This window comes from Siphateles boraxobius, unplaced genomic scaffold (genome assembly GCF_051911475.1).
Source record: "Siphateles boraxobius isolate OS27281-9 unplaced genomic scaffold, OSU_SipBor_1 18, whole genome shotgun sequence".
In the NCBI taxonomy this organism is placed as follows: domain Eukaryota; kingdom Metazoa; phylum Chordata; class Actinopteri; order Cypriniformes; family Leuciscidae; genus Siphateles; species Siphateles boraxobius.
Window position 1 is genome coordinate 9,068,761 of NW_027508788.1, and position 17,815 is coordinate 9,086,575.

Consider the following 17,815-nt stretch of genomic DNA (forward strand, 5'->3'; position numbering starts at 1 on the left):
AACTCAAGAAGTAAATGAGATAGCTTCACCAAACTCGGTACACATGTGAATGAGTTGATTCTGAGGTCACAGTAAAAAAATCGCGACGATCAAACACTAGGTGGCGCTATAATGTGAAAAAAACATAAAAAGAGCTCTGTCCACCTGACCGTTAGTCCGATTGACTTGAAAATTGGTATGCAGTGTCTTGGTCCAAAGCCCCATGTATGTATATAAGGACATTGGCGTATCTCAAAAAACATGGCCGCCATCGGCCAATGAATTTGCGCACCTATTAGACAAGGTTAACGGAGGTCGATCAGCATGAAACTCGTTGGGCATGTTCAACTCATGGCTCAAGAGGTCTGTAAGAGTTTTGAAAGAAATCGGCCACTAGTTGGCGCTAACGAGTTTTACGGCTCTGTAATCACGTGGTATTGCGCACATCCCCACAATATGCATATCATTTGATAGATCTCCTCATGCTGAACAACTTTGCCTCTTGAACCATTGCTGTCAATCAAATCGTTCATTAAATATTCACGAATATGTTAAAAACCTACTTTTGCGAACTAGTCCTAGGTTTTTCACCCGATCGGAACCAGACCAGTCTAGGACAAATCTGTGGACTCTCTAGATCAATAATTATCAAAAAAAAGTTGAACTTTGCCCTTTGTTTCACTATAACAGGGTCATTTATAAAAGGGGCGTGTCAAAATACACTCAAAAGCCTATAAATCATAAATAAAAAATCAGAACTTCACAAAAATTGATGAGCATATGTGTCATAACATGGTGAAGAAGCATGCAAAGTTTCATGGAGATCGGATCATAAGTGGCGCTATAACTGTTAAAAAGCTTTAAAACCATGTATTTCCTATGGTAAATTGCCTGTTTAAAACCAGTGCAGTACAATTCTCTGGACTCTCTAGATGAATAATTGTCAGAAAAGGTATAACTTCTTCATTTGGATGGCTATATAATAGGATGTAAATAGGGTGTAAGTTGGATGGTTATAACAGCTATAACAGCTTTGATGACTATAACAGCCAATTAATGGTATTTTACTGCACCCTGCTGTCATTTCATCATACTACTCTCTAATATTGTTATATATAATTCATATTTAGACTTTATAAAATCATTATTTTAACATTTACAATCACATTTTGTTAAAATTCATGTATTATTCACAATTGTGTCACAGGAAGGCTGAAAACGAAAGTATAACGTTAGGCCACGCCCTCCCAGTACAAATTCACTCATAACTCGAAAACGGAAACTCCCTGCGCGCTCAAATTTGGATGGTAAAGTCCTCTATTGGGCCTTGATCGAAATCTATCGTCGCGGGCCTCGGGAGCGCCCCCCCGCGGATCGCTAATTCGAGAGACCCCCGAATTTGAACGGCTGTAACTCCCGACCTAGACCACCTAAATTCTTGTGGTATAGCTCGTTGAAAAGGGCTCGTCCTCACCTAGCTTCGATTCGAGTTTGGTGCGATTTGGCCTGGGCATTTCCGAGATATAAGCCCCAAAAGATATGCCTTTGAACGGGCAAAACTCCCGGCTCCGATCGGCCACCAACACCGGGATGGTCTCGTTCAACAGTACTCCTCGGACACTATCTAAGTTCTGAGTTTCAGATTTTTTCACTTTCTCGTTCCCGAGATATAAGTGAAAAACCAAATTTCCATTAATTCATTTCAACTCTATATAGGCTGTAATACCACTGTTGTCCACTAGAGGGAGCAGCTGTATTAGACATGTTTAATCTTTTTATCAGCTTTCAGCATTTACTTACAAACAAATGCTTAAAGCTATTTTTTTAAATTAGTTGTATATTATTACATCACAAAGAAATATGTGAAATGCTTATAGACCATTAAAAGAGATTTCAAAAATAACATATCCCACACGTGTGTGTGTGTGTGTGTGTGTGTGTGTGTGTGTGTGTGTGTGTGTGTGTGTGTGTGTGTGTGTGTGTGTGTGTGTGTGTGTGTGTGTGTGTGTGTGTGTGTGTGTGTGTGTGTGTGTGTGTGTGTGTGTGTGTGTGTGTGTGTGTGTGTGTGTGTGTGTGTGTGTGTAAGCATGCATTATGGAGTTAACATGAAAAAAATGGTTTGCTTCACTGGAGAATACTGGAGAAACAAAGTAGTTGAAAATGAAAGTGAGCCAATAAGTGGTCTTCTACTGCCCTCTGCTGGCCACTCTTCTTATTAATTGTCTTTTTTTGTATATAGACACTATAAAATCACTTAAATAACAATTACTATTATAACACATTCATATTTTGTCAGAGTTTATCACTTCAATTGTTCTTATGCTTCATATAATTGCTATCAACATGGTAAATCATGGTAAATAACGCCAGAAACATGGTAAATCATAGTAAAAAAGGTAAATCATGCTAGAATCCTGGTAAATTATTCTAGAATGTGCTATATCATGGTAAATCATCATATAACATGGTATATCAAGGTAAACTATGGAAAATCATGTAAGATTCATGGTAAATCATACTGGAACATGGTAAATCATGAAAAATCACACTGAAATGTAGTATATCATGGTAAATCATGCTTGCTACATAAAACTTAATGTCTTTTGATGCTTTTGTGCTTAACGGCCTGAAAGGCCTTAACTGCTTGAACACCGCTAAATGCTGCTTGCAGCTTTAATTGTTTTTATCTTTGCAAACCCAGTATTACATGAGTTAAATTAAGTAATGAACAAAGAGTTGTGAGACAATGTGTGTCTGATCCACGTCATGTGTGGCAGATCTTAAAGTGACAACAGCCTAAAAAACCTGCTGTCTGTGATTAATGTAGCTTTAATAAGGATTAATCTATATTTAATTTATTATTCATGCAGCGAAGACTGTAAAGTGTGAACCTGTTAGACCTACCTGAAAATCTTAAAGCACTGTTTATAAGGTTACATGGGTCAAAAACAATACATTTTAAGCATTTTGTCAGGGCAAGTCAACATCTGAACAGGTCTGACTGGGCCAATAGAAAAAATTTAGCCCTGATAGATTAAAGGGCACAGGTAAATGTGACATTTATTATAATGGGTTTAAGTTCACTTAAGTTAAAAGTTGTTATATATTTTAAAGCCTAATAAATATTAAAATGTATAGCTTTCAATTATACTGTAATGCTGAATGGCTATAATTAATGGCTAAAATAAAAAAGAAAAAAAATTCATAGATACCTCAGTATTGGCATCTGTGATACTGACCTTCTAAAAAAAAAGATGCCATCAAACAAATATTTATAAAGGCTACTGTCTTTGTTTTTTCTACTTTAAATAATTTCACATTTAATCTTCAAATTAAAGATAACTTTGTTGGGAGCAATTAATTGGTTACATTTTTAATTGATTGACAGCACTAATATGTCTGGCATATATATATATATATACTTATAGACACAGACATGCATACATGCAAACAAATATTACACAAAGCCAAGTGTTTATAAAATTTTTATTTTGATCACCTGACTGCTTGGTCTGACATTTAGTGTCTGAGAAGATTCCTTTTTTTTTGTGCAAAATAATGACTCTGCTAAATATTCGTTGACATTTATGAAGACATTTTGTTTGGCCAAATGCAATTAAACTTGCATAACTGTGGGGTGATGTTCAGCAGCCCTATAACACTAATTAACACTCAAAATTTGTATTGTACTCCGGCTGTTAAAATGTCAGTGTGGAAAAAAAATTATAATAAGTGCAAGACATCATCATCTTAGACCCTTTGGAACCTGTAAGATTCTCAGTGGGCTTGTATCTGAAACTAATCCCTCCTCATTTTAGTAAAAAGCTCAGATAGAAGTGTGTCTTGGAGAGAGGAGAGAAGTGCTTTATTGTCATCTTTTTCATCCCAGAGGCAAAAGACGCCAAGAAGGAGAGTAAAAAGTGGTAGTTTAAATGTACGGGGGGAGGTGATTTTTGAAACACATTTTGATGCCAACACGTTTTTTTTATACTGACTGAATTTATATTGTGCTTATAAGGGGAAAATGATTATTTAAAACTCAAAGGATTCATTTATATGTTGGAATTTTAAGTATGCACCCATGAATACATGTGATCCTGACTTTTCTGGACGATTTCCATCTTTGCTGCTGGTTCAGACTCGGTGAATTAGTAGAGCCTGACTGCCTGTGCGGACACACCAGGGTTCTATTCATTATAAATGTCCATCTTGTCACATGAAATTGAGGCTGTCAGCTCGCAATTGGCATTGCGTGGCAACCCAGCTGTGAGCGAGAGGCTTTGGAAACGCATATGACTATAATGAACTTGATTTCCAGCTCTCTAGCCAGCAGTTGGGCATGTGCGCCAAGACCTTCACCAGCAGCCACCTTGTGTTCCTCATACTGAGTCACTCTACACCCCACTTGCTCTACTGTCTAGCTGGCTTTTACACTGGTCCGGGATCAAGTCTTTACACACGCTTCAAATCTGAAACACGACCATTAACAGCAGGTCAGATCTATAGGACTGTTCATCTTACGACAATGCCAATTGTTTCAGTCTCACTCTTTTCAGTCTGTTAATATGTATAGTTTAGTTTACGTACTATATATGATACATTAAAGGCCCACTGAAGTGTCTTGGAACGCGCAGCTTTGTATGATGCGTTGACGTAATTTCCATTGAAACAGGAAGCTAAGTAGGGACATATTGAATTGCTCCTCCCCCTTTTCAAATAGCCAATAGTGTTTAGTTTAACTCACAGACTGCAAGTCGTACTTAACAGCAGTGTGGAAGCCAATCAGAGGGCTGATGATGCGTCACACAAATTTGACCCATGTTTTTTTACTTAAGGTGAACACCCAACTTTATGCATGTTTTGCAAGATTCCCTTATCTGTCAAATATATTTTATTGGATTGTCCGGGACTTAATACAAGCAGAATGCTCTTTTATGAAGTTACTTCACTTAAGGACATATTTAATAAGATTATGCCTGAAACGGATTTGGATTTTTTAGTATCATATGTTAATTTAAAGAATCTTTTAGGATATGACTTGCTGTTTTTGTATTTGTTTTTATTGTATTTAAAATATATTTGTATTTTTGTAATTGAATTTTTGCCATGAAAATAGCTTTGAATGCTGACATGGCATTGAATAAAATAATCTGAATCTGATGATACGTTAGATTTAGAGAGCTTTTGATTGGACAGAAGATGTGATGAGAAGCTGAAGCCTGCGGTGATGTCATAAAAATCCGTGATCCATTTTAGCAGAAGTGCGAGACTAAGTTTTGAATGTTTATTTCTCCAAAATGTGAATTTTGTCATTATTTTTGGAACACACCAGTTTATGTATAATCTAAAGGCTAACATATTCATACTAAAAGCTAAGAAAATTAAATTGGATTATAATTCTAATAATAATTTTACAATGTAAAATAATTCTTTTGGCACATAAATAAAAAAAATTGTGGTCATTTGAAATATTTTAGACATTGTGTCAGGGGGTTCATAAAGGGTTCATAAAGATAAATTGTGCTGACTATACCAATGTGATTTGATGTGAAAAGGCAACTGCGAAAAACAAAAATAATGATATATATAATACAAATAAAATAATCTGTGCATAAAAAACACTGTAAAAAGTAATTACCAAAATTGGTGTGAGATTATTATACACTGAGTTGTAGTGTAAAAAAAAAAAATTCTTACCAAAGCTGAATTTTTAAAATATAATAAAAAAATAATACTTTTGCATTTATAATATACCATTCCATTACAGCAGATGTACCATTTATTTATTTATTTTACCAAGAGTAGTCCTGCTGTCGCTATATCCCTCCATTAAGGTGACTGAAATTTGCATTATCATATGGCTTGTATTTTTCTTTTAAAGCTCTCTATTGCTAGATGGGTTTATTAAAGCATGTGAATGATAATAGTGCTTTTTTCGGTTTGTTTCCTTTGTGTGAGAAGACCTTTAAAGCAAGACGAAAGAGTGGGAATTTTTTTTCTTCTTCTTCTGACAAGCCATTTCAGACTCCAGTAACAAAAGCCTCGTTCCTCCTGACCCTTCCTGCCAATTACTCTCTCTTTAACCACTGGTGTGTGTGTGTGTGTGTTGTTGATCCTGAGACCATCATATGCAGCTGTGTATTTGTATGCGGCTGGTCTTTCCTTTGTCTCCCAGTCTCATTCTCTGTGTCGGTGATATGACCTTCATTTGCGCACAGTAATTAAGATCAATTACCCTCTGTCACTCTGTCGCTCCATGCCACTGGCAAGGTAATAAAATAGGCCAGCTGCCCATAATTACCCATCATGTTTTCATAATTTGATATCCCCTCCATCTTTCTGTCATTCCTTCTGGTCAGAAAGTCTTAGGACCGTAATGATAAGATGGCCGACCACAGCGAGAGTTGGTGGTAAAATACAGTTTAGTCCTAAATTGTTTCTGTCAGTGGTGGCTTGTTTACAGTCCTGTTTGATGCATATTGCACACAAAATTGGCTCCCTTAATTAGCAATTATCCTGTGACATGAAAGGCAGCAGACAGGGAAAAATTAGTCACACCTGGAGAAAATCTGGCACTGGTACAACATTTACTGTAGTACAATAAAATGTGTTAGTATAAGATACACCTGAGCTAAATGCATTCATTTTTGATTGTGTACTAATTGTCTTTTCGAAAAGGTTGTCTTGACAAACCAATTATGTTGAGGTTTTTATCTTTTATATTAGGAATTTTCATTTAGTTTTCTTTACAATTAAATATACAATGTCTTTATTATATTCAAATGATAAATGTACATTTAAATCAGCATTTAGTAGGCTAACAGGATCATGCTAACCAGCCAAAGCATGACCTTTTGACCAGAACAAGCTTCAGTGTGGTCCAGACTTTATGCTGATACTCAAAATTCTGGCTACGCAAGACTACTCTCCCCATTTCTCCCAGATTATGCAGAAGTCTGCAAGTGCATGGCAAACAGTCGATGGAGTGCTTCAGTTCTTCACTCACAGCTGTGCAGTTATGCCGTGACTTCATGCTCATTCTGCATTCATGTTTGTTTGCTCTGTGTGTGTGTGTGTGAGAGAGAGAGTGTGTGTTCTGTGTTTGTGTGTGTGTGGGTGCGCTGTCTCTGGGTGACCCTGGTAATGGGTTTCTAATTACTTTGGGTTGTTGCTAAATTGCAGCTGCTCATTTGTATTGGTCCATTTTTGCAAGAAAGAGATTGGACAAGGGCATTAGGGGGCTTGGAAAGACGGAGGGATGGAGGTGCAGGAGAGAGTGAGAGAAAGACACGGCGAGAGAAAAACAAGATGAATGAGGCGGATGAACTTTCTCACCCAGCAGGGGAACGGGCCGTGATTTTAGCGCGTTTTTGTGGGGTGTTTTCTGCAAGCTTATCGATTCATTTTTTTTTGTTGGACAAGCAACTAATGGTATAGATCATTATGGGACGTGCGAGATGCCAAAAGTTTTAAGGGTGGAAGTTAGCTGGAGAGAAGCCTTGGTAATTAAAGGTCAAATATGAATTTGAGGTTAATGGCGAAGGAGGAAAGAAACTGATTGACGTGGAGTTATTTAAGCTGAATGTGGACTACCCACACCATCCCGTTGCTCTCTCCTGGAGGGATTTCATCCCTTTGTGGGTTTGGTCTTATGACCTTTTACTTATAGTGTTGCATCCGATAATGGAGTGCGGTTTACTGTCAATGTGATTTTAGTTGTTTGGATTTGTTGTGGTATTGATGTCTAAAGCTTCTGTCCTTTCTGATTTGGCTCTGAATGGACCAGATAAAAAAGAACCCAATGGTTCCTAAGGGTCCCTTGAGAGGCCCTCTATGTGATGACAGAGACTTGATCCGTGCCAGCATCCCTCTCCAGGTGTGTTTGTGTGCATTACCTTAGCTGCATGTAACCGTATGCTGATCGGCTCAAGCACTTTGTCATCAGTGGTGTGTAATGATGCTGTGTAAACAGGATGGTTGGACCCGACACCTGCACACACTTATGACCAGAGATAAGATGGTGAGGGACCGTGTTCCTACAAAGCTGCACATGCACTCTTCTGATGTTATTCCCCTGCAGACAAATAAGCTTTTTGTCTAGCGTTCTGCCTGATGTTCAGTCTGCCTAGAGTTCTGTCTGTCGGGCTGTCTTTCTTTTTGTCTAATGTTCTGTCTGTCTATCTAATGTTCTGTCTGTCGGATGTTCTGTCTTGTCTAATGTTGTTTTCTGTTTGTCTGGCTATCTGTCTAATGTTCTGTTTGTCTGTCTGTTTAGCTATCTTCTGTATGCATGGGTATTTAATATATCTACATTTTAATTTATATTTATATTGATATGAATATAGTTATTATTAACATTTTAAATTATATAAATGATTTGTATACATTTTAAATATAAAATGCATATAGTAAATGTGTAACATACAACATAGTAACTATCATATGTAACCTTGAATACGTATTATTTAAAATAAAATTGTGTAATGTTTATTTTAATTTATTTTCGTTTTTTTATTTTACTGATTTTTTGCATTTTTCTATCCCTGCACTTTTATATAGGGTTAGGGAGTGAAGAATTGAAACTATCAATAATGTGTTCAATCAACATGTTATTTTACAATAAAAATAAATTGTGTATATGTAGACAAACAAACTTAACTATGGCTCAATACAAATTAAAAGGAGATCTTGATGAGGGTATATTGCCTCAACTTATGACTCTTTGTATTCTTGGTATTGAAGTATTCTTGGCTTTCATACACAATTGTTGTCATTCTATTGATTTATTTAAACTCTGGTATGATCCTATTCAGCAGCATTGGTAGATTTTAAACCTTGTGGGAGAAACACACACACACACACACACACACACACACTCTCAAACACACACACACACACACACACACACACACACACACACACACACACACACACACACACACACACACACACACTCAAACACACTCTCAATCACACACACACACACACACACACACACACACACACACACACACTCAAACACACTCTCACACACACACACACACACACACACACACACACACACACACACACACACACACACACACACACACACACACACACACACACTCTCAATCACACAACAGCACAGTGTCACTCAGGGGCTCAGTCTGTGTTGCATTACTGACTGGGATTACTCCACTCCCACATCATTTCTGCATATGCTGCGGCTTGGCTTTGGCAATTAAAATGGAATAAAGAATCAGCCTGAATATATTAACATGGCTCCCCCACCTCGTCACTGAGCAGCTCCCATCACCATTCCCTTGCTGTTTGCTGCAGTCGGCTCTGTTCTGCTGTCCTCCTTTTTCTCTCTGCTCTCTTGTTTCCTCTGTCTAATGCTCCCAGTCTTCATTGTTTGTGTCTCTCTTCTGCACTCGCTCACTCTTTCTCATCTGTCTGACTGTTGGCTGCTGAAATGCCCTGGCATCTGGAGAAGTAAAGGGTACACAATGGCAGTTTAGGGGTAGCAAGTATGTTGTTGTGGTGGTGGTGGGTTTTTCTTTGCGTGTAAATGTGCGTTTTACCTTTTAAGAAGTTATTGAAAAGCACTGTGATTTATTCACGTGGTACTTGTTTCTGAGTCAACATCCTGGATCCTCGAACAACAGACCTAACAAACAATCATGGTCCAAACTGGGCAATATCACTGAGGAAAAGGAATAAAACTGAGGAAAAAAAAATATAGATCCAGCTTATACGTGTCCAACTTGTGTAAATCACATTAAATGGATAGTTCACCCCAAAATTTAAATTGTCATTGTTTTCTTAACCAAACAGTTGACAGTAGCCATTTACTGCCATAGTATTTTTTAATACTATGGCAGTCAATGGCTACCGTCAACTGTTTGGTTGCCCACATTCTTCAAAATATCTTCTGTCTTTAGACTCTTTAGCAGAAGAAAGAAATTCACACAGGTTTGGAACAACTTGAGGGTGAGTAAATGATGACAGAATTTTCATTTTTGGGTGAACTATCCATTTAAGCTTATTGTAGCATTATGAAGTTGCACACATTGACGCGTATGAGAGAGACATTCCTAGTGCCTCAACTAGGGAAGGGCGATATGACCAAATTGTTTCACAATATGAGAGATTTTATTTCACTATAAAAATATCCTCCTGAAAATCCTTTGGATAGTTTCCTTTCATGTAACTTATGTGACCCTGGATCACAAAACCAGTCACAAGTCTCACGGGTATATTTGTGTCAATAGCCAACAATACATTATATGGGTCAAAATTATCGAATTTTCTTTAATGCCAAAATCATTAGGATATTAAGTAAAGATCATGTTCCATGAAGATATTTTGTAAATTTCCTACCGTTAATATATAAAACATTTATTTTTGTGAGTGAATGCAGCACAATCGCGAACATAAATGGAAAACTTTTTAAAGGCGATTCTCAATGTTTTGAAATTTTTTTTTTTTTTTTGCACCCTCAGAATCCAGATTTTCAAATAGTTTTATCTCGGGCAAATATTGTCCTATCCTAACAAGCCATACATCATCTGAAAGCTTTAATAAGCTTTGCATTAATGTATAAATCTCAATTTTAAAAAATGTACCCATGTGACTGGTTTTGTGGTCCAGTGTCACATATCAGCTAAGGGCTCAATTTCTATTATTTACAATGTAATGACCAATCTTCCTCTCTAGATAACATTAAGAGAGCTTGGGAGGAAGACCTTGACAGATCACTCTCTGAAAGACACATGTAACTGCGTTCTTAAATGGGTCCACTCATCGTCAATGTGTGCTCGGCATTCACTTATACAGTTCAAAGTAGTACACAGAGCTCATATATCCAAAGTTAAAATAGCTCAAATGTTTCATGGAACTAGCCCCATGTGCAATAGATGTCAGTGTGCTGAGGGATCATTATTTCACATGTTCTGGACACGCCCCAAATTAGAGAGTTACTGGCGATCGATATTTCACACCCTTTCGGCGGTTCTTCAGCACAGATAAGAGCCAGAAACTCTGGTGGCATTATTTGTAGTCACTTCAGAGCAGTCATGGCTGTCAGCATCAGTGTGTAAAGTCCTTGCCTTCTCTTCCTTGTTAGCACATAGAGCGATACTATTAAAGTGGAGAGATCCCATCCCATCTGCTCATACTCAATGGATTAGAGATGTGGCGCCCTTTCATTGACTTTGTTGATCATTTAAAATAATGACCTATTATTGGCTGTATTTTTTGTACATATCTGTTTTTATATTTGGTTAAAGGTTGGTGTATGTAGGCATGTATATATGTATGCTGAATTAATGGACAGCATGGACACTACTCTAGGGATTTGTTGGTGAGGGTTGGGGGATTGGTAAATGTGATTTATATTGGGGAAATCAATAAAAAAAACTAAACCATGGCAATATATATCACAATATAGTTATTTTTATTTTAATTTTGTTAAAAATAATTACAAAGAAGCAAATTACAAACAAAAGGCAAATACAATATAACTAAATTAAGGTTTAGGTACAATAGGTTAATTTAACATGTAGATAGAAATAGTACAGAAATTAAATAATCAAATGTAAAAATAAAATCTCTGTATGAATTAAATTAAAATGTATTCTTATTAAAGCTACAAAAGTTATTCAGTCAAGAGCAGTAAGTTATTTTCTCTTCTGTTTGATTCACATTAATGACACGGAGCAGCGGGTAGGTATTTTAGACTGCTGTCACTTTTAATTGTGAATGGATTCACGGATCTGTTATACTGATACACATCTGGTTTACACCCAACTGTTTACTTTCAATTGAGACATAACCGACTGTTTTTACATGAATACTTCACTCGATGGGACATAATTGTGTGTGTATTCGACCATTCAAGCGCAGTAACACGTGAAATGGATTTGAATCCGCGATCGCATGCTGAGAGATGCGGCTTTCTGTGCGTGTGCTTCAGGTGTGTTTTTTTTTAAGAAATGGTTCATTTATCAGCCACAGTCTGTTGTATTATCCCACATAATGCACTGTTGCCTGGGATTTTAAGGCATGCCAGGGAAATAAGAGCGATAGAGGAGTCATTGCTAAAAATGCCATTATTAGTGAATTCTCATCTCATTCAGATGCTTTTAAACAAATATGAAATTCTCTTCTAAATCTATGGGAGATGTTGAAACGTACTGCTTTCTTAATAACGATATTGTGTATTTTGGGGAGTTTGGTAGACGTTGTTTGTGGTTTCAAAGCTTTTTCATATAATTTTGCTGTAATCCTTTTAAGTTATTGTTTCACATTATTATGGAAGTGATTGTAGCTTTTCGGACTTGGATTGCTAGGGGATAGCATATAATCAGGAGAAGCTTGAGCAAGAGCAGTAAGGGAGCGTTGAAGTGAACATTGTGCCCTTGAGACTGGGTCAGCGGCCCCTTATAGCTGTGTTTTTATGAGTACATTGAATCCCAGAATCTGTTTTCACTGCTGCAGATTACTCTTCCTGTCCAGCACGGAAAAGCCAAACTACTAAATGGATTATACTACTCTGATCATACACAGGGTCTTTAGACAACATAGTGAATAGACAACTTTTATAAACTGATTAACTTAAGTTATCTGCTTAAAGTCACCATGACATCATTGCTGACTTCAAATCTTTCTGTTTGAATGTTCGATCACTGATTCTTTCGAATCATTTACTGAATCCACTCGAGTGTTACTGTTGACGTCTGATTTGCTTAAGTGTGTGTGTGTCTTTAAAAGAAAGACCGAACAAAGAGATTAATTTTAAAAGGTTTCAAAGCTGTATACTGTATCTTTGTCAAAAACATCAGATGAATCCCATTCTGTATTCTCAATTCATTCTTAATATAAATTCAGTGCTAGATTTCTCGAGTTTATAATAAATATTTGATTTTAGATTTTGTTGACATTGTGTGACAGGCAGTGGTTGCATATAATACATAATTGAATACTCCTGAATCCAAAAATACGTGATCAAGAATCCCTTTTAGATTTGTTCAGTGGTTTTCTGAAAGATTAACTAACATTAAAAGCTTTTCTTAGTAACGCTATATTTGCACTAACACTTTAAATGTTGGAACCATTTTAGCTTATCCACAGTGATTTACCCTGTCAGTTCAGTATTACCGTATTTGTGGGTTAAGTGTGTTGATCAGGGTCCATGAAAAAGCCGAATGTTTTCACCTAGTTTGGATTCAACTTGCAACCTCACTGTTTGCCACTCAGACCCCAAATGTATCCTCTGATAAATGTCATTTTAACTATTGCACATTGATCTGCTGAAGTATTTACACAAAGAAAATAATAGGGATAATCCATTAAGCTGATTTTGATGTTTCATTTGGTCATAACAGCTGCAAGCTGAAATAATTACTAGTTCATGTGAGAGATGTTATCATTAGACGCCAGTGTCATAAAGACATATGCGTACAATATTCAGAGCCTGTTTGTACCATTGTTAAAAAATTAATGAGGCCTAGCCAGATAATGTTGAGAGCTGTGCAAACATATTTCCTTTGCCACCACCATGTGTGTTTGTGCATATAAATATATTGCCGTAGTGTAATCAAAAGCATGCTGTGCGATTTATATATGTTGGCCTTCGAGAAATCGTACATTTTCAAAATGCCTCTGTGCTAGAGATTTTAAAAAAGGCAGACACTTTGTATCATAAATTAATGATGCACAACATGAAAGCAAATACTTGCTCTTCTTTTATTGGTTAAAATATTTCGTGACCCACTGGGTGTTCACAGTTTTTGTCTTGCGCACACACACTAGCACTTTGGAATTTGATTATTCATTCATCATAAATGAAGGATGATCATGAAGTTTTAGCCTTGAAGCTGTTTGAATACATTTTTTTCCTTCTGATATGGTGAAAGAAAGCATTAGTAATAAATACCTTGTAGCGTTACCATTACTTGTCGACATTGTTTCCAAACAAAAGGCTGCGAGTTCGCAACTGACAAGTTTCCATTCGCCATAAATGCATCTTTTCCCAAATTAGTCAACCCTGGTTCAGCCGTTCTCTTTGCGCCTGTAAGAAGAAAATTGACCCGATATATAAGGAATTGTGGGACATGAGGAATGAGTTCAGTGAATCTAGGGTGAGTAAATATATCACTGTGATTTATATGCCTCTTAATAAATCCAACTTTACACTGGGGAAAGCACTTATCCAATAAGATGGCAGAATCAGCCAAATATTGCCAATCAGCCCTGAAAAAGCCTGGTTCATTCAATTGAGCTGAGGGAGTGATTTAATTGTGAAGTTATTGAGGCCGGAGTGGATCAGGCGCTATCTGTTAGCCCTGAATCTAGCAGGCATTTCCTGTTTGTATGTCGTTGAGTGACTCGCTTGTTTCCTTCTACAATCCACTCATCCCACTCCTTGTCAAGCGAGTGCAGTGTTGTGAAAGGGATTGCTAGTTGTCAAGCCTGTCTAATAGAAGTTATTGGAGCAAGCAGGCATCTCGCACGTTCTCGCCTCAACAGTGTGAATATTGTCTCGCCGTGTTGCACCTGCTGGAATGTCAAGCAACTGAGAATGGTTTGAGTGAATCTGTTGTGATTCCAGATCGTTGAACAGGTCTGGCCTGATAACGTGCACTTTTCTGGTGTGATAGTGTGTCAGTGTTGGATGTGATCGTTGTGGCTATGGGGCCTGTGGCAGGGTGTGTTTTTGTTGTTCAGCAAATGCAATATAACCACTGTCTCGGTTTCTCTCTCCCTTTCATCCAGTGTGGATCTGGTACACGCTCAGTTGAGAGTGTGTGAAGGTCGCAGTCTGCACGAGCTGGGCCTGAAACAGGACAAGATACGGATCAATGGCTATGCCATCCAGTGCCGTGTGACCACAGAGGACCCAGCACGTGGCTTCCAGCCTGACACGGGAAGACTGGAGGTAGGTTAGCATCCTACATTCAACAGCTGAGCGCTCGAACATCTCCCCTCAGCAATGTTTTACATGTTACATGTTTACATGTTTTTTTGGTGAATACCAGAACAGGAACAAGATCTTTGCCCTATCCCAAATGTAATACAGTACCAAAATGTGACGTGGTCACATTTTATGATTCAGTAAGCATGCTCATTGCTCATTGAACACTGACTACTACAAACACGTCCAATACGCCTATAGGCATTCTGGTCTGAAAACGAGGAGTGTTCAGGCGCATCGTTGGCGCGTTGCTATTTTGAGGCATCTGAAATAGACTGCGCCATTGACCAACAAAAACCTGGTCTAAAGTCAATGGCGCAGTATTTTTTTGTTATTTAAAGGGCGCATTAGTAATATGTGCCTATAGGCAGGTGCACAACGCGCATACACTCTGCTTATTACACACACAGGGTAATAACTACTCTCTCTCTCTCTCTCTCTCTCTCTCGCTCTCTCTCTCAGCAGCACACAAATAGTCTTTTTTTTTGTGTCATTTTTGTCTTTCATAGTTTTAGTTTACAAAGTCTTTGCATTTTTTGTCAACATTTAGTCATTACTTTTAGTCAAACTTTTGGTAGCTATTTTATATGTAGTCTTCAGACAAAATATTTCACTTATTATTTTTCTCTCTAGGCCAATTCACTTAAGCTTATGAGAAATTTGAATCAAGGTAACAGGCTGTATTGACATTGCACTCTTTAGCAGTAGCACTTCTCCTCCTTGTCTCCTCCTTTATTCGACAAAAACAGTCGTGTAAGGAACTCAGCTTTTTGGAAATATTAATAATCAATAATATCTTGTTATTATTAATTATAAATATTTGGGTCAGTTAAGTGGATTAACTTGATGTGGCTGAATTAATATTACAATCAATTAATCAGTTCTTCCAACGAACTCTTTTGATTATTAATTTATTCTAATAAAGGGTATCTTCCATGGCCACCGAAGAATAATTATTTCTTCGCCTGTACAGTACTTTGAGCCAGTAGCAAAAACCGTGATCGTAAAGTGACTTGTATTGCAAACAAAACAGAACCAAATACATATTATGTACAAGTTTTATTAACTAAATATAGATATTTATATGAATATAAATAAACTAAACAACATACACACATGAATACATAAATAGGTTAGTGATAGGATGAAATTGGAAACCGGAAGAGGGTCTATGAGAAGAACCATCAGAATTTCATTTTCACATTTCATTGAATTGAATACTTGCATTTGTAATGGGAACAATTCTTGAAGTTGTTGAAAATTGGAGTCGTTGATGGTTCCGGCAGTGTCAAGTGGAAGTTGGTTGAGCGTTCTCTTTCTCCAGGAACTCATGGTTTGGTGAAGGCCTGGGACTCTGTTGAGGCCACACCGAGCACCCAGGAGAAGTGAGGAAGTCGGAAGGATGGGTGATTGGAGTCGTTGTTGGTTGGAGTCTTTGTTGGTTGGAGTCTTTGTTCCAAAACTCCTGAGATTGTCCTTGGTTCTTTGTGAGAGAGTCTTCTCTCTTTTCCATGAGGCCGGATCTGGTTGGAATCGAGGCCTGCTGGGCCCTGGGGCCCCCGTGGAGGGGGAAGGGGGTTCCCCAGTAACACCAGAACAGTGTTGCGGCTGGATGAAAAAACTAAGAGAGGGCGGTCACTGTTGCCTGCCTCTGATATACCCTGAGAAAAGAACCAACCCCTAAGGTTTGAATGGACCTATGAGTAAGGTGACATGTCCGAGAGGGGAAGCGGCTCTTAGTTGATTTATGGTCTTTGTCCCCAGCATGCTTAGACTGTTCATTCAAGCTCAAATAGACATAACAAATTCACATTGCATTCTAAGAGAAGGTCATGTACATCAAAGTGTGTGTCATTAAATGAGGATTAATTTGCTAGGAAGCATGATACAGGTGAGGTTATATTGACCGTTGGGTGGTTGTTCAACCACATACACCCCAATCAAACATACCATGTTGTTATACCTAATAGTACACGAGGCTGACAAAGTAACTTCATTTGTGAGGTTAGTTTTGGGGGAGAGTTTCATAGACCTTTATATTCATTAAATATAGTGAATATGAATAATTAGTGTGTGTCTGATTGGTCCAGACCCTACAGTCGTTTTTGTTTTCTTTAAGTTTAAGTTTTTTTTTCTCCTTTAAACATTTCAGTCTCGTCTTTTTTCCATCAACGATATTGCATCTGTTGATAGTCACAGTTGTGGTTTAAAGGGATGGTAAAACACATTTTTTCAAAGGGATGGTAAAACACATTTTTTCAAAGGCTTGATTGTGTTTGTGGGGTGCACTGTAACGTGTTCATGCTTCGTTTTTAAAATATTGCATTATTTTTCATATATTTTACCTTTATGCTACACTGCTCTGTCCCTCCTTGTAAAAACGGTCTGATGGTTTCCGGGTTCTATGAAGCCAGTCCCTCAAAAATACGCAATGGGCTCAGATTGGTTAGCTGGACCAGTGTGTTATGATTCGCTATCGCCTAGTGCACGTTTTCCGGAAATGTCACGCCCCGAACCTTTACCGGTAGTTTGTGCTTCGGTGTATTATAAACAATGGCATCAATAAAACCAGTCGGACCCAGAGAATGTTAGTGAAGATGATCGAGCAGAACCTGTTCAAGAACGGCTGTTAAACGACGTTTCAGAAAGGTTTGTTTTTTGTTGTTGTTGTCTCGTTACTTTACGCTGTTATTTAATTGTACTAATTATTATAGTCTATTACAAAAAATAAGCTTCATAAACAAGAATTTCATATAATCGTTCTAACAAATTATACTAACGTTACAGTCCTCAAAGGGATTTTTTTGAGTAAAGACTGCGGATCTATAGTGATCGTTACTGACTGTATGGCACCGTTACTTTTGTATTTTTAGAACG

General features: G+C 37.6%; 1 protein-coding gene across 1 annotated transcript in view; it reads left to right on the top strand.

Annotated features, from left to right (window-relative positions):
* Positions 1-17,815, top strand: part of pcxa (pyruvate carboxylase a) — a 127,627-nt gene that overhangs the window by 28,575 nt on the left and 81,237 nt on the right. Inside the window, exon 9 of the mRNA XM_077233301.1 lies at positions 14,740-14,902. Coding sequence (XP_077089416.1) covers positions 14,740-14,902 — 163 coding nt within the window. The remainder of the gene's footprint in view (positions 1-14,739; positions 14,903-17,815) is intronic.